General features: G+C 41.1%; 1 protein-coding gene across 7 annotated transcripts in view; it reads right to left on the bottom strand.

Moving 5' to 3' along the window:
* Positions 1–22,676, bottom strand: part of ZMYM4 (zinc finger MYM-type containing 4) — a 171,181-nt gene that overhangs the window by 4,287 nt on the left and 144,218 nt on the right. For all 7 annotated transcript variants that reach the window (XM_075553759.1, XM_075553764.1, XM_075553768.1 and 4 more), the window contains 3 exons: positions 20,928–21,079; positions 6,016–6,127; positions 2,381–2,629 (listed from right to left, as the gene is read on the bottom strand). In XM_075553759.1, the coding sequence (XP_075409874.1) occupies positions 2,381–2,629; positions 6,016–6,127; positions 20,928–21,079 (513 nt within the window). The remainder of the gene's footprint in view (positions 1–2,380; positions 2,630–6,015; positions 6,128–20,927; positions 21,080–22,676) is intronic.

The following is a 22,676-nucleotide window of genomic DNA, read 5'->3' as shown; positions in this document are numbered from 1 at the left end:
CCTCCCTGGGGGACAGACAACAGAATAGTGGGTGAAAGGAGACGTCAGACAGTATAAGATATGAAACAATAACAATTTATAAATTATCAAGGGTTCATGAGGGAGGGAGCAAAAAAAAGAAAAGCTGATACCAAACGCTTAACTAGAAAGAAAATGATGATGGCAACATATGTACAAAGGTGCTGGACACACAGATGTATGGGTGGATTGTGATATGAGTTGTATGAGGCCCCAATTAAATAATTAGAAAAAGAAAGGAGTCAAGGATGGGGTGAAAGTTTCTTTTCCACTTTTCCTTTCAATCCTGTAGAAAAGTGATTGCACCTAGAACCTCAAGAAGAAAGCTTTCTTCTGTTTTTAAACAGGCAACACAGAGAGCTCCTCCATCAGGTATGAGTTTAATACAGTCCATGCTGGCTTTTCACTTAGTAGCTGCCAACATGTAAAGATCTTGCTCAATATTCATTCAGAAAACAAGCTGATGTTTAAACAAAACCAAAAAAACCCCAAGCCGAGTTTATTACCAATCCTGTGAAGGAATGATTAATCAGAAAGCTAGGAAATGTAACTCTTGGAGAATTAACGACATGCAGCCAGTTTTGAAATGTGACACTTCAGGGTGTCACTGGCGCTGTTCTAGGATCTTTGGATTTTCTTTCATGACTCTGAGTTGACTAATGACTGGCCCTGAGAAAGCACCATGGGAGGCATTTATAGGGATCTTCGGGAGACTGCTCTGCACAGACCCGCTGACAGAACCTGCTTTCACTGCCCCTTCTTAAGAGGGCCCTGCTGATGCTGCAGGCTGACGACGCCTCATTCTATCTATTTGCAATAAATAGTTTTGATTACACAATTTCTGGCGTTTCTCTGTACATTTAAATTTTTATCAAACAAGACTAAGGAAACAGGACATAGGCATTCCGAGGAAAAGCATGTTAATAATCCTTGTGTTCTCTGCAGTAAAAGAAAGGGGAAAAACTTACACAAAGCAGAACATCACGATTGGTTGTTTTTTTTTTCACAATTATTTTTTTATGGATTTTAGTTTCAGTAAAAATTTTAATTCTCCAAAAAAAATTAATTCTCTCATTCAAAAGAAACATTTTATTCAGACCCCATGCAGGTAACAATTGCTCTAGAGGCTTTTGGTCAAAATCAATAAATTTAATTTTTAATTATACTACCGACATAAGGACTAGAGGCATAATCATAATTACGTGTATTTGAGTTGGGTCCGTGTTCCCATAGGTGACTGACTCACTGCTCTAAAGTCTACAGCGTTGGGAGACCTCTGGGGCAGCTGTATTGTCCACATCAACCTGACTGCACACAACATCCTACCAATGAAGTCTTCAAACACTGACAACAAACTGTTACTCAATAGGCTGTATTTAGAATAAACTTAGTAATAAAACTGTCACTTGTCGATGTTACCTTAAGCCACTGGTTCTCAACTTTCCTAAAGCCGCGACCCTTTCATACAGTTCCTCATGTTGTGGTGACCCCCAACCATACAATTATTTTCATTGCTACTTCCTAACTGTCATTTTGCTACTGTTATGAATCCTAATGTAAATATCTGATATGCAGGATGTATTTTCACTGTTATAAATTGAACCTAATGAAAGCATAGCGATTAATCACAAAAACACTATTTATATATTGTGAAATATGTATTTCTAATTACAAATCGACGAAATTTTGTCTTGAAGCATGGTGTAGCATGGGTAACAGTCTTCACATGGGCTTATCTGCACATGGGCGGACCTGCCTGGAGACGGATAGAGGAGCGGTGTCTCGGTTCCTAATGGTCTTAGGCGACTCCTGGGAAAGGGACGTTGGAACTCCAAAGGGGGGGGGGGGGTGACCCACAGGTTGAGAACCACTGTCCTAAGCCAACAGCTATTCGTTCCTTCAGTATCAGTGTTCACTAGAAAGGGGTACACTGATCAAAACAGGATTTACAAGTAACAGATGGAAAACCCAAGCAGACTTCTAATTGGCAAATGAAACACTTACTGCCTCTAGATCAGTGTTTCTCAGCCCTAGCTGCTTATTTACATCCTCTGGAAAGCTTTAAAATGTTGGTTATTTGGATGCTACCCTAGATCAATTAACTTAGAATGTCTAACATAAAAGGCAACAAAACTATTTTGAAGTAATTACTTTAGCTTTGAGGAATGCTTATGTATCCTAGCTATTATAACAAGGGGAAAAAACCCCAAAACTTAAATGCTAAAATAATGACTGAGCCCTCCATGACAATAATCTATTTAGTCCTAAATAAGCCTTCCGCCAGGGGTCTCTGGAAGCCCCCCACCCCGCACACACACACACGCACACACACGCGCACACGCACGCGCACACGCACACACACCTGGCTCCAGCTCGTGCTTCTGCAGTGGTGGGAGGAAGCGCAGGTACGTCATCTTGGTGCTGTACTTCAGTGTCCTGCTCCGTCGCATCACATGAGCGAAGGACAGCCTCAAGTGCTCGCTGACATTCTTCAACTGGAAGTATTTGGTATTGAAGAAAAGGAGGGTGTTCAGGAGAACAATTGGCGAGTAGGCACCCAGCTGTTTGCACTCCCACAGGTGTTCCTCTTCAATTCGGGAGAACATGTAACCTGAACAGGGGAAACAGTACTCAGTTCCTGCTGACCAGGACCACGGACCTTCGCCATGCTCCAGGCCTGCAAGATGGGAAGGGAAAGAAGGACTCTTCTCTTCCCCCCTGTCTTAAGCAGATCACAGGAAGGTACCACAAGCAACCACCTCTGAACCCACACAAGTAGATCATTTCCTAAATACTCTCAATGACGGCTGCTTACGCAGGTATGTACGTGTGTTTTTTCCTCTTAAGGTGTGACATGACAATTGTACATTGAATACTACATTAAAAAGCGAAACCTTATATGGAAAGAGATCTATACAAAATAGTTATTGATCCTATAATGGAAGAGGATATATGGGGAACAGATGGATATTATTGGAAGGGCCAGGACGGGCTGCAGGTTGATTGCCTCACCAACTTCCTAATCCCAGTCAGCCAGCCTTCAGATCTGCGAGACGGCGCTTTTCTTGTTTTCTGTTGGCTTACTGCCCAGCAAGTGCTGTTTCTTCTGATGACAACACTCACATTGTCTTTTGAGAAGCAACCCCATGCTCTCCCATTTCAAAGCACCGTGCTGGATGAAGTAATCATCTTCTCTTAGAAGACTGTCTAGTTGAGTTGCCGTCAACATCCCCTGCGAACCTTAAACTATGGTTTACACCAGAATTACCTGGAGGGCTTGTTACACCACCAATTGCTGGGCATCAACTCGAGATTCTGAAACCTAAGAATCTGTATTTCTACTGCTATTTTATATCTGGGTTGACAAACTTCTAATTTTTCTTTTTTTTGGCAAAATTTTTATGTAGAGGTCCAGGCAGTAAATATGAAGGTAAGTAAAACAAAACAAAAACAAAACACTACTACTTAAAAAAATCATAGAAACTTTTATCACAAAAAGATCAAAGTGTGATGGCTCTGTTTCTCAACATATCCTCCATCTAAGTCTACACACTTCTGAAGGTGGGGTTTCTACCTCCGTAACCTTCAGCTTCCCCCCCCCACACACACACACACAAATTGTGGACTCTTCAATCTATACCGTATCAAAACTGCAGTTCTGGCATGCTTGAGGGGCTCAGATGGAGCTCCTTCTCGATGTTACTCTGAGTTTTGAACAAGAAACAATCATCTGAAGGGGCGAGGCCAGGGCTAGAGTGAGTGGGGCTGGCTTCCCGGTGGACTTCTCCTAGCCCTTTCTACTCTTAAAGAACGCACAGGTGACTGTGACGCAACAAATCCCTTGGTGCACATTTCCTGGCCTTTTTTCCTCAACGAAAATGTTTCCAATTTTCTTATAACTTCTTCTTAAGCTCTTAGAGAAAATCTATCGAGATTATCCCATTGGAATCTTCAAAAACAGTCGACATAACTCTCCTGGCTGACTTCTCTTTTTTGAATTTAACAGGCAGAGTAATCCCCTTGGAAGCAACTGTTTTGAATGGACCCTGCTCTGTGGATGGTATTCATAAATTCAAGACTCGTCCCCAGTTAAGTCACTCAGCTGATCTTTGATTTTGGCACCTACCCAGCCAAGAGCCTGTTGAGGCCCAGATGCTTGCTTAAATGGAAAATGCCAAACCCTGTGAAATCCCAACTGCGGCAGACACTGTATCAATGGTACCTACCTCTGTGGTCTTCTCTCACCAATTTCTAGGCTCTAGCCACAACGCCTTTAGTGTCAAGATTGACGGTCTTCCTCTCTTAGCTCATTTTCCTTGAGGCCTTTCTAACTTTCCTAACAACGCCAAGTCATTAACAATCTGCTGTTTCATGTCGCGCCTCACCTCTGCAACTTGTTGCAGACGTGTTGATGATCTTCCCAAAGGAAGATGTCTACTTGAGTTCTGTTCAACATCTGACGATTCTCAAGGCCACAGAGTGCCCTAAAGGGGAAGGTAGAACTGCCCTTGTGGGATTCTGAGACTGTAAATCTTCACAAGAACAGAAAGCCTCGGTTTTTTCTCAAAGAGCTACTGGTGGTTTTGAACTGGTAACCTTAGATTACCTGTCCAATGCCTAACCACTACGCCACCAGGGCTCCTAATCTGATTATTAGCCTTATTAAAACATTGTTAATCCTTAATACAAACAGACTGCTCTGATCTTAAGATAGCCTTTTTCCACCACACACACACACACACATACACACAAATCTGAAGGCAAGTTTATTATTAAGGTACTTTGTCTGCAGCTGTCCAGTGATCACAAAGATATGTTTAAATATTTTGTTTACTAAGCCTGTGTATGCATCAACCTAACCCTGGTTTCAGTACTTTTGACTTCGCCTTTTCCTTAGACTCTGAGGGTCATAAGGCTCTGTACAACGTGCTGGTGTAGATTAAAATGAGCCATAAGTTATATGTAAACAAGGAGATGTGGCTATGTACAATTAACTTTATTTTTATACCGTTAATAGGATTTTCTTTTAATTTTCCTATTATGAAATACTATCCCTCTTCATTTTTCCACAACCATTAAAAAATATAAAATCCAATCTGTTGGCTCCTGACTGAGAACATTATTTTTTTTCATTAATTTTATGTTAACTAGTTTGGTCTTAAAATAGATCACTCTCTTTTGAGAAAGATGATGGCAACAAATGTACAAATGTGCCTGACACAATGGATGTATGTATGGATTGTGGTAAGAATTGTACAAGCCCCCAATAAAATGATAAAAAAAATAGATCTCTCTCCCTCATCTTAATTTATATTGTTTAAAAGTGATTATTTCCTGATGATTTGTCTGGGATTCTTATAAAGCTGAAGAACTGCATAAGAATTACAGTAAGGTACTTTTAAGTGCGCCTTCTTCATGAGGCCCCTTAAATATAGTTCTTTCCTAATTCTCTCCATGGTCTCCTGTCCTGCTTTGTTACTCCATTCTTTAAGAGACTAGCCACAAACTGACTATTATTCCTAATTCTATGTTCCCAGAGCCTGTTTTTGAATGCAAAAAAACATCAAGCCACCACTTGACTCACAAGACTTCAAAAGCCGTGTGCCCCTTAAGCGAACTGGCATACAATCCTGAATGTCACATTCAACTCCTCCATTTGCATCGAGAAGCTTGAAAGCAGCACACTGTCAGCAAGAGAGTCTAAGAGTCGAGTGTGTGGCTGCTATTCTCCCCGGGCGCGTTACTGACTGCAAGACCAAAATGAACGTTCTAAAAAGTAAAACTGCAACTTAAAGTCTTGTTTTCGTTTATTATTTTCAGCATTTGGAATCTATCAATACCGTAAAATAACAAATCCAAAACTTTCGCCTCAAAAGTTGATATGCTATAACCAGGTCAGATATAGAAAATAAACAATTCATAAAAAGATAATCAGACTCATGCAATTTAACAAAGCATGTCAGTGAAAACAATCAAAATTAAAAATAATTATCCTACCATTAGGAAGTATTGTAGGTTCCCATATTTTCAAGAGTTTGGTAAGTTCAATCATAAATCTGGAATAGGGTTCAGTAAAAATGTTATCTATCCTACCATTTTCAAACAGGTACTGTAAGAGAAAAAACATAGGTACATATTGATAAGAAAAATTCACTTGTGTTTTCTTTCTATGTTAGTCTTCCAGCTCGTGGTTAGTTTGTGTTCTCTGCAGCATTGTGAGCGACACTGATCTTCTGATATTTTAGAGCGGTGTCTTATTGTCTTAAAACACCGGGATTCAAATTAAGTGATTCTTTTCATTATCTTGGCCATTAAGTTCTGTTTTTTTAGTCTCCTTATAAAAATAAGGATACAAAATAATTATAATTATAAATAAGTACACCTTACTCAGTTCATAAAATTACTATACTAAAAATTGATTATAACACATTTTCCAGATCAATACCTGAGGCTATCTGACTGATTTTTTAGTTATGAGATCATTTCCCAGTAATTCAATGATGCCAGGTGACTAGAGAAGCCCCGATTTAAAAACTTCACTCAGAGCCTCGTAAGCACAGCACATAAACACACTGATAATGACAGTATCAAAGAGCCGCAGTACAGGGTGGAACACAGTTTGGGGACAGTATTGTTAAAAACATTTTTGAAGATGCAGTTTAAATGAGCAATATAGAAATATAGCAATATAGAAAAGCACCAAGTCCCGAGTAATTACATAAGAAAGATATGGAGATTTTATAAATACCTAAAAATAAATCCCCCCGCCACCCAATCGCTGAAGACAAAATGGGTACATAAGCAGATGTGGTGAAGACAGAGGATGGTGCCCAGCTATTAAAAGATATCGTGTCTAGGGTCTTAAAGACTTGAAGTTAAACAAACGGCCATCCAACAGTGAAGCAACAAGCCCACATGGAAGAAGCACACCAGCCGGTGCAATCGCGAGGGGTCATCAAGACTGGGCAACTGGCATCAGAAAACGTACATCAAACAGTAAACAAACAAACAAAAATGCATTGTTGAAAACGAAGGTGGGGTTGGAGCAGAGACCCAAAGCCCATCTATGGCCAGTGGAGCATCCCCCCTCAGGAGAGTCACAGGGAGGGGTGAGTCAATCAGGGTGCAGTGGAGCACTAATGAGTCTACAATATACCTCTGATCCTTGAGGCCTCCTCGCCCCTCGCTATCATGACCCCAATGCTGCTTCCCACAGGTACAGGCAAGAGATAAAACTCACAACACATGGAACCCAGGAACAGGAATAGAGATAATAAAATGGTAGCGGGAAGTGGGGGGAGGTGGAGAGGGAGGGGAGTACCGACTGCAATGAATGGCACATACCACCCCCACCCCCCATTCAGAGGGAACTACAGAAACCAGAGGGGAAGGGAGGCAGCAGTTGGTGTGAGATCTGAAAATAATTAATCTATAGTCTATCAAGGGGCCAGGAGGGGTGGGGGCAGGGAGGAGGGATGGGAAAAAAAGGGAAGCTGATCCCAAGGGCTCAATGGAAAGTAAATGTCTAGAAAAGAACAATGGAAGATATGTACGAATATGTTGGAAATAATTGATGTATGGATCGTAACAAGAGTTGTAAGAGCCCCCAATAAAATAATTATAAAACATTAAATGTTGTGCACGTATGCACATGCTATAAGGAGTCAGGGTGGCACAGTGGGCTATGAATTGAGTTGTTAACCACAGGGTAACAAGGTTCAAAACCACTTATCTAAGGAGTGCTGGTGACATAGGGGGTGACCAGTTGGGCTACTAGCCGTAAGATCAGCAGTTTGAAACCACCAGCCGCTCCTCAAGAAGAAGAGAAGTTTTCTGCTCCCATAAATATTTATAGCCTAAAGCAAACTGAGATCAAGGGCTCTAGTAGAAAGCAAATGTTTTGAGAATGATGATGGCAACTAATGTACAAATGTGCTGACACAATGCATGCATGTATGGATTGTGATGAGTTGTACGAGCCCCCAATAAAATGATTTTTTTTAAAATTACAGCCCACAAAGGGCAATTCTTGGTCCTATGGGGTTAGAATCTCCTTGATGGCAATGTGACACACATTATATATATATTAAGTACATACACATATTAAGTACACATAAAACACATATAAGCCATACAAATGAACAAATAACACCTATCCCTTATATCAGAAACAAAAGGAAGGTCACTCTTGGTACATTTTAAAAAACTGTACTGTGCAAACAATAAGGCAAGAAGATACCCAAATATGAAAGACTTAAAACTATCTCTATTTTCAAATGACACAATCTGAAAGAATCTTAAAGAATCCACAAAAACAATTAGAGCTAGAAAATTATTTAAGCAATGTTGCAGGACACAAGATGAACAGATGAAGATCAGTTGATGTGTGTTATCTCTACCCAACCAGAGGAAAGAAGATCGCTGAAAATGGAAGGTTACCATATACCCGAGACCAGAAGAACTGGCCACCATTACCAACTGCCCTGCAGAGAGTCACAAGAGAAGGTTCGGGTAGAGTGGGAGAAATATGTGCAACAAGACTCAAAATCATCACAGAGCCCAGGCTTACATCGCTTACAGATAAGTGATGACAGGTACACTGAGGACACTGCAAAACCTGAGTTGAAACAAAATGTGCATTAATTATTGACTGCAAAACTGATGATCTGCTCTGCAAGCCTTTGCCTAACTGACGTGAAGTTTTTAAAAAATTAAAAAGGCACAAAACAAGCAAAAAGATACAGTTGTATGACATAATATATTTTTTAAAAGACTCCAATGTTCTGCATCCTACTTTGATGAGTAGTAAATGGGGTCTTAAAAGTTCTTGAGCAGCCATCTAAGGGGTAACTATTGGCCTCTCCCCATGCAGTAGAAAGAATAGTGATGAAAATCATGTAGAAACAATGAGTCCAAGAGACTAATGAATCAGATAAACATCACTCTCTACAACTATGAGGGCAGAAGAATAGAGGGTGTTGGACTACCACTATTCATTGCTCTGGAAGGGGTATCAGTAGAAGGTTCTGGGTAGAGTGGGAGAAAAATATGGAATAAAATTCAAAATAATAAGACATAAAGCTTACTGATGAAAAGACTTGGGGGACCCCCTGAGACTAGGTCCCTCGGTCACCTTCCATGTCTGAAACTGAAGGGAAGTGGCTCAAGCTAAACAGTGGCTTACTAGCACGAGGAGGTACACACGCCTTAGACTAAGCAACCATTTACAGTCAAGTGACAGCTTTTACCCACGGACAACGGGTTAGAAAGGAATGGAAACAGGAAACCTGGGGAAGAAGTAAGAGAGGTGATTAAAATGAATGCCATAGAAACAAACTATGTATGAATTGAAAGAAAAACTAAGCCTTCAATGAATTCACAGTAACGTTAAAAACAAAATCATATGTGGAAAAAATAGAACAAATTAAAAATGGTCAAAAGGGAAATCGAATGTAAAAATGTTAAATTGTAACGTAATAGCATCTGCAATAGTCCACTTGCCAATGCACTCTGCATGATAGCACAGTATTTCTGCTCTCTTTTTGAATGAGGTTGTCTGTTTTACTCTGTTATTGGTGTTAGTTGTTTGCATTGTCTTTTGGTGTATCTTTCTGTCTATGAAAGCCAGGATAGGTGAATCTAGAGAGATAGTCGATGGATTAATGGCACAGCAGGGAGGTTGGGGAAAACGAGGAGCTAACAGCAGTGAGCACAAAAAAGAACATGTTCTCCAGTTTGGTTGTGTTACTATACAACTCTTATTAACAGGATCAGACTATTGAAGTGCATATATAAATTATATGCCAATAAAACTTAAAACAAAACAAAAAATCACTTTTTTGGAGAACGAAAGAGTAATTCAAGCTGGTCCAGTAACTATCATCCTAAACAAGGGCCATGATAGGCATCCCAGGACTCTGGAGAACAACATACATGCAAAGCAGTCTGGTCAGCCACCATCTTTGAGCAGGATGCAGCTCTGTTTCCTACATGGTTTAAACTATCACAGGCAACAGATGTGGTTGGTATGTGATGATGTACATGGAGCCCTTGCTTAAGAGTAAGTACTGAACTGTCTTAACTCAATTCCAAACCGACTTCTATACATTAACAATGAACAACCGGAAAGGAAATTAACAACTCCATTTATAACCGCAGCAAAAGTAAAATACTTATGAGTAAATTAACATAAAACAGGTTCGTGAGTGCAATGCAGGGAATTATTTCACAGGGCTCTTCAAGCCATAGCCTCAGCACCCCCTACAGGAGATCGCTTTGACACCAGAGAAGTGAGAGTAGCAGCAGCAGCAGAACCAAAACCCAGAGGAGGAGCCAGAGCAGTGGACTGACTTCCCAGTCCACAAGGCAAATACAGTTGAGTGCTTTGGGGCAGGAGGCTGCTTGTGGAGTCCGGTGGCTCGACACTTATAGGGGAGCTGGGTTTGCTGATCTATGAAGCTGGGTTGAAGTTTACAGTGGAATGGCATGCCCTTTCGGGCACTTTTTGGCAGACCTGAAATAGCTAGCTATGAAACTCCAATTCGGCAGAATGCAGGCCAAGAGACTAAGGGCCAGATTTGGGCCTGCTTACAGGCAAAGCAGAAAAGAAACTGTCCTGTCTAAGCAACTGTACCCCGAGCATTTCTTAGCTGAATGTTAACATGTTAATTGCCCTAATAAACCCCATAATCATGCGCAACATCTATAGTCTATAAATTGTGTGTGTAAATTGTGTCACTGCAATGGATTTTCAAACCCAGCGGAAAAGTAGAGAGTATTGTGGGAGACAAAGTACAAATAATTACTGAAAAAAATTTAAAGAAGCTTGAGAATGTAGTCAGCTACCTAATATGGCCCTTATAGCTCTAATCTCCAATGTGATGTGGAATTTATTCTTGCCTCTATGCCTGTGGTTATAATCCTATTATGGAGGGAGTTTTCTGCTCTGCTAATGGACAGGACTAATGTGGAATGTATTCTAAATCTCCACCTTACCAGACGGTGTGAAACAAGTCACCACCTTGTGTTACCATGGGTATGACAGTCTGTTAAAAGGCAAAAACAACATCTTCACCAACACCATTCCTATGTCTATGAGCCGTCGCAGAAGCAGGAACAGAGGGAAATCTTAGGATCCTTAAGAGTCGAGTCACCAGTAGAGCATGTTTGAGATTTCTGTGTGAGCGGTAGAGGCTGAGACCAGAGGCATCAGAGGCAGCCGCACAGAGATCACAGGACAGAACCAAGGCCTTGAGAGCAGAGGGCAAGGCCGTGAGAGCAGAGGGCAAGGCCGTGAGAGAGACCATGGGGCAAGGCCGTGAGAGCAGAGGGCAAGGCCGTGAGAGAGAGCATGGGGCAGGGCAGAAGCAGCACTGCGACTGTGAGGCAGAGCAGCACGCTGGCTTCCTAGCTCATCGAGGCAGAGGTCAGGCTGAGAAGTTGAATACCAGTGAGGAAGAGACTTGGCTTCTGACTGCGGACAGGGGCTGTTGTGAACCAATGACTGTATCCTTACTATTTGCTGATCCTGATTTGTGGGAATTTGTCAACTTCTCTAATAACCGCCCCCCCACAACTGTATGATATCTATGGGTTATATCTTTACCTATGGATTCTGTGTGGCTACTGAAACAATGTATGGATCCCATTGCAGAATTAGAGAGCCATGGCGGGGAGGAGGGAGGAGGCCTGCACATGTGGAAGGACGGAAGGTGGAGACATGTCTAACTTCTGCCTTGTGCCAACAGGGAAGCCAGAATTGTTCAGATACGGACCCCGTACCACTTTCCCAAATATATAAATAAATGGAAAGATATCTTGTGGTCATGGATCAAAAGTGTTAATATTGTAAGATGGCAAATTCAAACTCACTGCCATCAAGATGATTCTGAATAACAATGCAAACTACAGGACAGAGTACAATTGGTCTCTGGGTTTCTGAGGCCATAAATCTTTACAGGAGCAGAGAGATTCCTCTTTCTCCTGTGGAACAGCTGCTGGCTTCAAACTACTAATTACTTACCTTCGCGTTAGCAGCCCAATATATAATGCATGACGCCAACAAGGCTCCTTTTGAGAGATGGCAACACTCCCCAAATTAACGCACAGAGTCAATAACAAGCACTGACAAAACACAGCGGCCTTTTGGTATGGCAAAGCCAATCCTAAACCAGGATGCATAAGGACAGGCCGGGAACTACAAACACCCCAAACCTCAAACCTTACTCAAACAAGCTAAAGACTCACTCACTGCAAGCGAGTCAATTCTGACGCACAGGGACACTACTGGGAAGGCTAACACTATACAACAGGTTTCAGAGACTGCAACTCTTTAGAGAAGTAGAAAGTCTCATCTTCCTCCCAAGGAGCGAGTGATGGTTTTAAACTGCCGACCTTCCGGCTGGTAGCCCAAAGCATAAGCACCATGCCATCAGAGCGCCTGCTTTTATTCAAATGTAGAGTAATTAAAACAGGCCGTTATTAGTGGAAGAATGGATATAGAAGTCAATGGAATAGAATTATGAGTCAACAAACAGTGAAATGGCTTTTGATAAGGATGGCACCATTTAATGGAAAAAGATTAGGAACAATCTCTTCAACTTACTATGCTGGGAAAATACAGACAAACCAGACATAGAACCCTTAAATCACACCATGTAAAACATTGGTTAAAAAATGGATCAACAAAAAAGAGGGTAAACCCTAATTCTTATGAATAAAACAAGACAGGTAAATTTTCATGACATGGATTTCGCTATGGGCTCTTAGATACAACAAGAAACACAAGACAATACACAAACAGTAATACAGTTACTTACAGTAACACAAATGAAAAAATAGGTAATTTGAACTTCATCACAGTTTAAAATATTTTATGCTGTATAAATGACATTATCAAAATATATTTACAAGGATATTAAAGGATTCTTGTCACAGGAAACAACTTAAGACATTGATTATGCAGATGACATGTCAACAATATTATAAATCAAGAATTAAAGTTGATTATATTACTAAGAATAAATAGAAAGACATATAAGAAATCATTATTTAAACCACCTTACTGATTGTCTCCTGCCTGCTAATTAGTATTGATATTACATTGTTTATTTTTTCCTTTACACTTAAAAAATCCATTAAACATAAACCCTATTTTATGTTGAAATAGATTTAAACAACAATAGCACAGCCAAGGACCAAACCCTTTGGAATCAGTTGATTCAGACTCACAGTGACCCTAAAACACATAGAACTTCCCTACAGAAATGTCAAGATTGTCAATCTTTACGGAATCAGACAGCCACGTTTCTCCCACAGCATGGCTCAAACTGCCGATTTTTCAGTTAGCAGTCAACATGTTAACCGAGGAGTCGCCACAGCTCCTCAATATGAACCAGAGGCTATTCTTTACTGCCGTCTTTGTTAACTCCTAACTCACAGTACTGTTACTTTGGCATTTACTAAGGTAAAGAATAAACAGGATAAGTATACTAAAAAGTAAACTTGACAGGCTTATTATCATTTATGCTCTAAAGGGAAAAATTAAATAACAGAACTCCAAATTCTGATGAACTTTAGGTTTACTGGAGCCCAGAAGGGCAAGCCCCAAAGACACTACTGTCCTGAGATAACTCTTTAAACCCCACATCCAAAATAACCTGTCAGTCTTCTTAAAACCAAACAATGGTTAGATGCCGTAAGCTGGGTCCAACCCATGGAGACCCTACATACAACAGAAAGACACATCATCTGGCACTTCATCCTACTGGTTATGTTTGAGCCTGTGTTACAAGTGCCATGCCAGGTCATCTAGTCCAGGTTCTGCCTCTTTGTGGCTGTCTTACTTCACCAAGCATGATGTCCTTCTCCAGGGACTAGTCTCTCCTGCTAACAAGTCCACAGTATGAGAAGTGAAGTCTGCCATCCTTGCTTCGAAGAAGCAGAGATCTGGCTGTACTTCCAAGACAGATTTGTTTGTTCTTGTGGCAGGCCATGATACTTCAATATTCTTCACAAGCACCATCATCCAATTACATTGATTCTTCTTCCATCTTCCTTGGTCCATGTCCAACTTTGACAGGTATATGAGGCGGCTGAAAACGTCATGGGATACCTGGTCCCTCAAAGCAGCATCTTGCCTTTCAACACTAAGTTCTGTGTGGCACAATGACCCAATGAAGTATGTCTCTTTATCTCTTGACTGCTGCTTCTGAGTATTAATTGTGGGACGAAACAAGATGGAAATCCTTGACAACTTCAATCTTTTCTCCGTTTATCACAGTGTTACCGATCAGTGCAGTTGCGAGGATTTGGGTTTTCTTGATACTGAGATGTAATTCATAGTGAAGGCTGCAATCCTTGAGCTTCATCAGCAAGTGCTTCAAGCCTCCTCAAGCAAGCAAGTTTGTATCATCTGCATATTGCAGGTTGTTAATAATAAGTCTTCCTCTAATTCTGTTATCACATTTGTCATATTACCCAGTTTTTCTGATGATCTGATTAACATACAGACTAAGTACGGTGAGACAATACAACCCTGATGCACACCTTTCTTGATTTTAAACTATGCCGTATGCCCTTGGTCTGTTCACACAACTGCCTCCTGAACCAGGTGTAAGCTCTGCTTGAGCACAATGACGCACTCTGGGGTTCCCATCCTTCGAGGCTATCCATAGCTTTATTATGGGCCACAGAATCCAATGCCTTGGCATACTCAATAAAACCTAAGTGAACATCTTTCTAGTGTTCTTTACTTTCAGTTAAGATCCATCTGAAGTCAGTAAGCCTATCCCCCCGTGGCCCACATCCTCTTCTGAATCTGGCCTGACATCTGGCAGCTCCCTGTCAATGTGCTGCTAAAACTGTGATTAGATGCTCTTCAGCAACAATTTTACTTGCATGTGATATCAATAATATTGTTCCATAACCTGAGTATTCTTTGGATGGTTATAAATATGGATCTCTGTCAGTCAGGTGGCCAGGTAGCCCATCTTCTTGACCTAGACAAGTGGATGCTTCCAGTGTTTCATCAACCAGTTGAAATATTTCAATCGGAAGTCTGTTAATTCCTGGAGCCTTGTTTTTGGCTGATGCTGCCAGTGCAATTTGGATTTCAGTACTGGGCTGTTTTATCTATATAGAATCAAATTGATAATAGAAATTCCAAAGACTAAGTAGGAAATTTAAGGGGCAGTGGATTTATGTTAATTAGGGAAGTACAGGAAAGGAGAGAATGACTGCATAACTCAATGAATGCAATCAATTTCACTGTTGTACACTTAGAAATTGTTGAATTAGTATGCTTTGATACATAAGATTTTAACAACAAAGTACATAAAACTTAGAGAAAAGGAAAATGCTCATATGCATTGTCAAACTGCCTCTTGAAAATATCTATTAATTACCTACAAGCTATGTAGAATGATTTCATCACAAATACCCTTTTTTCATAACATACATGACAACGTACTTCTCCAGATGGAATACACGGAAATAAATTGACTACACCTGTGGAAAAGCAGCCGTGGCACAGACTATCAACTGCTCATAGAGAAGTTCAAGTGAAAGCTGAAGAAAAGTAAAACCAAGTCCGTAAGAGCCAAAATACAACTCTGAAGTCTATTCCACCTGAATTCCAAGACCAGCCCATGAACAGATTTGGTGTATTGAGCACGTATGACAGGCGGTTGGTATGAGGTCAGGAAAGAGCCGAAGGTCAAAGTGACGTCAAGAGACTCACACTTGCGCTCGGTCGCGGAGTGGCTACAAAGGGAAGAAACGAGGAAGCGAACGAGCTTAAAGGGCAGTTGCTGAAAAAGACCAAGTAGAATACGATACTGACATGTGTGGAGACCTGGAGTTAGAGAACCAAGAAGTGTTGCTCAGCATATTTTAAGCTGAAAAAAACTGGGGGGAAAATTCAAGCCTCGAGCTACACTATGAAAAGATCCTATGGTAAAAGTCATCCAATAGTTGGAGCAGTAACTTTGACAGATTCTGAAGAGGACATGGAACAAGGGCTATCACTGCTGATGTCAGATGTATCTTGGCTTAGAGCAGAGAATATCAGAAAGATGTTTACTTCTATTGACTCTGTCGATGCATTTGGCTGTGTGGATCATAACAAACTCTGGCTAACCTTGGAAAGAGTGGGAACTCCAGAACCCGTCACTGTGCTCGTGCTGCACTTGGACACGGATCAAGAGGCAGTTGTACAAACAGAACAGGGAATACTGCATGGTTTAAAACCAAGAAAGTCCATCTATCAGACAAGCAATAAAGCCCACATGGGAGCACATCAGCTTCTGTGATCATGAGGTGTGGACAGGAATAGGTATTAGAAATTCAAAATCAAGCAATTAAATTAAAGCAAAGGAGCATGGACAAAGTGGAGATCCAGAACCCATCTGTAAGCTAATTGGACAGTTCCTCACAGAAGGGCCACATGGAAGGGATGACATAGCCGGGGTGCTGTGAAGTACTGCTAAAACACAGAACTATCCTCTAATTCCTTAATATTTCCTCTCCTTACTTTTATGGTCTTAGTTCTACCACATTCACCTTTTTAGATTGTTGGGTGCATGAAATCCAAGATACTGTATATACTTGCAATCTGAGTTTTTCAGCACATTTTTAATGCAGTTTTATCGTAAAATTAGGTGCCTTGGCTGATATTTGGGTCAGCTTATAAACGATTATATATGGTAGATAAACCCTTCAGAAACAGAGAGTAATGATTCCCTGAGGGTCTGGGAAGAGAGGGGGAGGATATGTGGGTGGGAGGGAAAGCAGATACTAATGATAAATAACAGAATTATAGGAGAATGGATAGAATATATGGCAATGACAATAATAATATATATTAGCAAGGGTTCCTGTGGGGTAGGGTGGGGAGGAGGGGAAAAGGGAAGCTGATGTAAAGAGTTCAAGAAGATAGAAAATGTTTTGAAAATGACAGAGGCAGCAAATGTACATTGATGCTTGAGCTAATTGAATTATGTACATAGAATAAGGAAAAGCACGGAAGAATAGACGTATTTGAATTGTAGTGTTGAGGAAGAATATTTAAAGTACCATGAACTGTTAAAAGGACAAACCGATGTCTTGGCAGAAGTATGGCCAGGATGTTCCTCAGAGGCTAGGGTGGTCACACTTCGTCTTACATACTTTGAGACATGGTTGTCAGAAGAGACCAGTCCCTAGAGAAGGATATGACGTTTGGCAAAGTAGGGGGGTAGCACAAACGAGGCCAGCCCTCCAGGAGATGGGCTGGCACCACGGCTGCAGCAGTGGGCTCCAGCACAGAAGCCCTGGTGAGGCCGCGCAGGACAGGGCAGTGTTTCCTTCTGTCGTGCGTAAGGTAGCTCTGGGTCAGAGTGCACTCCAAGGCACCTAACAACAAGAACACCATGAGCAAAATCCTGAATGATGCAGGAAGCGTCGAAAGAAGATGGAAGGGCCTCTCGCGTCCTTGTCTCTGGATGAAAAAGAATAGGAGACACAACAGTCGTGCCACAAAGGGCCTCAGCCATTGGTTGCCTGCTTGCTGCGTCAACTGCGCCCACTGCATGACCAGACAGGCCATTAAGAAGTTCACAATTTGAATCACAATAGAGGCCCAAACAAGTGTCTTTGAAGCATATATAGTTCCCAAGTTGTAGGAGAAGCTATATTATTGTGTGAGTTGTTTCATTCACTGAAAGGTGATCAGGAAATGGTCACGGAAAGCTTGGACGGACCCAACACCCACCCTGATTTAGACCTGCTAATGCTGCTCCACAACTTCCTCCAAAGCTTATGCAGAGCTATGAAGAAAAAGAAACCTGAAAGAAAATAAAACGGATTAATTCATAAAAATAGAGATATTGGCCTGTGTACATATATTTATATGGCAATACATTGAGGACGTAGATGGACTTTGGGCCTCTGCTAAAGCCCTCCCCCAACGCAAGAACACTTGGTTTTAACAGCCTGGCATTCTGTGATGCTCGCCTTCCCAACACGATTGCTGAGAACAAAATGAGTGCATAAGCAAATGGGGTTAAGAAAGCTGATGGTGCCCGGCTCTCACAAGATATAGCGTCTGGGGTCTTAAAGGCGTGAAGGTAAGCAAATGGCCATCTAGCAGAGAAGCAACAAGCCCACATGGAAGAAGCACACCAGCCTGTGCGATCATGAGGTGTCAAAGGAATAAGGTACTAGGCACCAGAAGATCAAAAAACAAACAAACAAAAAACATATTGTTGAGAACGAAGGGGGGTTGGAGCAGAGACCCAAAACCCATCTGTAGACAACAGGACATCCCCTCACAGAAGGGTCACAGGGATGAGTCAACCAGGGTGCAGTATAGCACCAATGAAATACACAATAGTCCTCTGGTTCTTTGAGCCTTCCTCACCCCCCACTACCATGATCCCAGTCCTGCCTTTCAGTTCAGGCTAGACTGGAGCATGTACACTACTACAGGTAAGACACAGAATCCAGGTCAGACAAACCCCTCAGGAACAGAAATGGGAGGAGCATTACCAGGAAGGAAGGGAGAAGGTAGGGGAAGAAGGAGAAAGAAGGGGGAACCGATTGCAATAATCAACACATAAGCCCTCCCCACTTCAAGGGGGACAAACAACAGAAATGTGGGTAAAGGGAGACAGTGATCCGTCATGAAAATAAAAATTATTTATAATTTATCAAGGGGTCCTGAGGCTTGAGGGGGATACCAAGGGCTCAAATAGAAAGTAAAGGCTTAGAAAATGATGATGGCAACATATACACAAATATGCTTGACACAACTGATGTACTGAATGTTAAAAGAGCTGTAAGAGCTCCCAATAAAGTTATTTTAAAAAAAGAAAAGAAAATGGCAATCATACCTTTGGGGGGGAAAAAATCACTGTATTCCTAAGCGACACTCAACTACTTCAAGAGGATGCATATGACAAAGAACCATGGTACAGAAGGAAGAAGTCCGAAAAACAAAGCCCCGGGAATGGATAAAATACCAGTTGAGATGTACTGGTACTGAAAGCACTGGAAGCACACACTCACCTAGGCAGAGGCTTTCAGACGCCAACCACATGGCCACACTGATCAAAAGAAATCCATACTTATGCCCATTCCAAAGAGAGGTGACCCAAGAGAACGTAGAAATCATCACACACAAACAACATTTTGCTGAAGATACTTAAGAGTACATGGGACAAGGGATTACCATTCCTGACATCAGATCGGTCTTGGGCGAAAGCAGAGAACACCAGTAAGATGTTTACCTGTTTTTAATGCCTGTGCAAAGGCATTCAACAGTGTGGATCATAACAAACTATGGATAACACTGAAAAGACTGGGAATTCCAGAACACCTCACTGTGCTCAGGAGGAACTTATTTACGGATCAAGAGGCAGTTGGGTACATAGAACATGGTTTAAAATCAGGAAAAGTGTGCATCAAAGATGTATTCTTTCACCATATTTATTCAGTTTGCATGCTGAGCAAATAACCCAAGAACCTGGACTGTTGGAAAAAGGCCTATTAACAAGCTGCAATACAGAGATCACACAATCTTGTTGGCTGAAAGCCAGCACCTAAAACCCTTGTTGGTGAAGATCAAAGACTGCAGCCTTCAGGAGAAAATCAAAGTCCTCACTAGTGGACCAATGATAAATGGAGAAAAGATTGAAGCCGTCAAGGATTTCATCTTGCTTGGATCCATAATCAATTTTCATAGAGGCAGAAACAAAGACATCAAAGGATACATTGCACTGGATAAATCTGCTACACAAGAATGCATTAAGGTTGGAGAGCAAGCATGTCATTTTGAAGAAGCAAAAGTGACTCAAGTCATGACATTTTCAAATCACATCATATGTATATGAAAGCTGGACACTGAATAGAGAAAACAGAAAACAAAACAAAAAAACCCAGGGCATCTGAACTACAGTGCTGGTGAAAGTACTATGGACTGCCAAAGACAAGCAGCTCTATCTTGGAAGAGGTACAATCAGAATACTCCATAGAAGTGATAATGGGGCAAGATAGGACAACATAATAATTTATAAATTATCATGGGTACATGAGGGAGAGGGGAGCGGGGAGGGAGGGGGAAAATGAGGAGCTGATGCCAGGGGTGTAAGTAGAAAGCAAATGTTTTGAGAATTATGAGAGCAGTGAATGTACAAATGTGCTTGACACAACTGATGTGTGTATGGATTGTGATGAGTTGTATGAGCCCCTAATAAAATGATTTTTAAAAAAAGAAGTGACCATGGGAGGACATCATCTCATATACTTTGGATATGTTGTCAGGAGAAAAGGGCATCATGCTTGGTGAAATAGAAGGGCAGTGAAAAAGAGGGAGATCCTCAAGGAGAGGGACTCACAGTAGCAGCAACGATGGCTCAAATACAAGAACACCTGAGAGGATGGCGAAGGACTGGACAAGGACTGGACAGGGTTCAAGTTGGAATGGACCCGACGGCTCCTAAGGACAGTATGTAAGAGAATCCTCCCTCACAGAACTTTTATCAACACTGAATTTTTAAACTTTAAAATCTTTAATGTGATAGATATAATAGTATACTTACTATTGGAATTTGCCCTTGAAATGTTCACGAGAGTATACGGTACAATAGACACACATGCATCCATGATGCTTTTTTTGTGAGTTGCTATAAACCCTTTTGTTAATTTTCCAATGAAATGCACCACCGCAGTTTATGTTATTCTAAGTCTCGATCTAGCTTATAAAATTAAGCTACATAATCAAGACTGCTTAATCAGGATGAGTAATTCATGAAGAGAGTATTGGTGCGATATCAAACAACCAGTATCCATGAAAGTTTTCCAGCTTAATTCACAAGATCCATCAAAATATTAAAAATTGAAATCAATTTTATAACAATTATTTAATTTGATACCTGCTGAATTCCAAGGCACAAGTATAAGATACTGTCTGGATCATATTTTTCACCATTTGGTCTCCGCACCTCTTGTATAAACTGGCATAAGCCCAAACTCAACTCAGCAAAAGTGCAGGACAAAATATCTTCCTTCAGTTTGAGAGCGCGGACTGTGGAAAGGTAGAAAGCATCTGCAGCATTAGCTTGTAACACACAGAATAACATAAACAGTCAACACACTGTGGCCCAGGCATTGTGTAGCTTCTACCTGGATTAAAGACATACCGATTGTAAAGCTTTTTAGTCGGGGTACCAAAGATAATGCCGTGCATGTGGTGTGAGACTTTGATACAGAACAGATGTCTGCTGAGTTGGTTTTTGTTTGTTTGTTTTAGTGATGGTGGTGGTATTTACAGGATTCTGTTAATACAAAAGTCAGGTTCATTTGGGGGGATGTGATACTTCAGCTAGCTGCTGAAAGGTGTTGAAGTGTTAGTGAAATATCCCAGTCTGAGAATATTAAAAAATTTCCCCCAAGGGCTCAAGTAGAAAGCAAATGTTTTGAGAATGATGAGGGCAACAAATGTACAAATGTGCTTGACACAATGGATGTATGTATGGATTGTGATAAGAGTTTTCCAAGCCCCCAATAAAATGATTAAAAAATTTTCCCCCCAAACTTGTCATATGGGAGAACTCTAGAAAACTGGTTCTCCAAGTCTGATAAAGTGTACTGGTGGTGCAGGTGGAGCAGCAATGCACTGCAACTGCAAGGTTAGTGATTCAAATCCACCTAGCCACTCTGCCGGAGAAAGACATGATTTGCTCCAGTAAAGATGTACAGCCTTGGAAAACCTATATAGAGTCACCATCACTTGGAGTTAACTCAATGGCAGTATGCTACATACTGCATCTGACTTTAAATAATTTACAGTGCCCTCTGGTTCTTTTTTAAAGTTCTGAGAATACCAACAATAAAGAGTATTGTTTAACTTTACCTCAGTTTTATTCCAACACACTACTGAAACCAAGTATAATTGCCTCACACGTTTTGCAGGGCCTGCAAATTGGAAGCAGACTGACAAGTAGGACAGTTGATGGGTTTCTACTCCAGGGCGGTTGGTGGGTTCAAGCCAAGTGCTATAACTAATATACCACAAGGCTCCTTATTTAAATTAAAAACACTGTTACTGAATCAATGTCGACTCACAGTAGGCCCACAGGGTAGGATAGAACTGCCCATTGAAGTTTGCAAGACGTAATTCTTTACTGGAGTAGAAAGCCTTGTCTTTCTCCCAAGGAGCAGCTGGTGGTTTCAAACTGCTGACTGTGCAGTTAGTAGCTCAACGCGTAACCACTGCGCCACCAGCCCTTATTTAAATACAGAACACTTCAAATAATATAAAGTATCCTCACAAACCTTTAAAAGTGCTATACAGTATGGATTAGGCCACAAAGGTGAAGAAGTTCAAAGGATTTAAGAGGCCCGAAGAATAGCAAGATGGCAGGTGAGTAAGGATTATGGTAAAGAAATAGAAGACAAGGAAGAACTGAGTTATTTTCAGCATGATTGTTATCTAGTTTGATTTATCGAGATGCTACTTAACAGGATGGTCTACATTATAGACTTAGAATTAAAAACCTTCTCTAGTCATTGTTCTTCTGAATTTAGATGGAACTTCATGTTCATAGTATCTGGCTCTTCAAAGAGCAAGTTCATGAGGTCAAAGATCATGTTTGACTTCTTCACTCAATTACCATACTTGG

This window comes from Tenrec ecaudatus, chromosome 1 (assembly GCF_050624435.1).
Source record: "Tenrec ecaudatus isolate mTenEca1 chromosome 1, mTenEca1.hap1, whole genome shotgun sequence".
NCBI lineage: Eukaryota > Metazoa > Chordata > Mammalia > Afrosoricida > Tenrecidae > Tenrec > Tenrec ecaudatus.
Note: the sequence above shows the minus strand (reverse complement) of the source record. Positions and strands in the feature narration are given on the sequence as shown.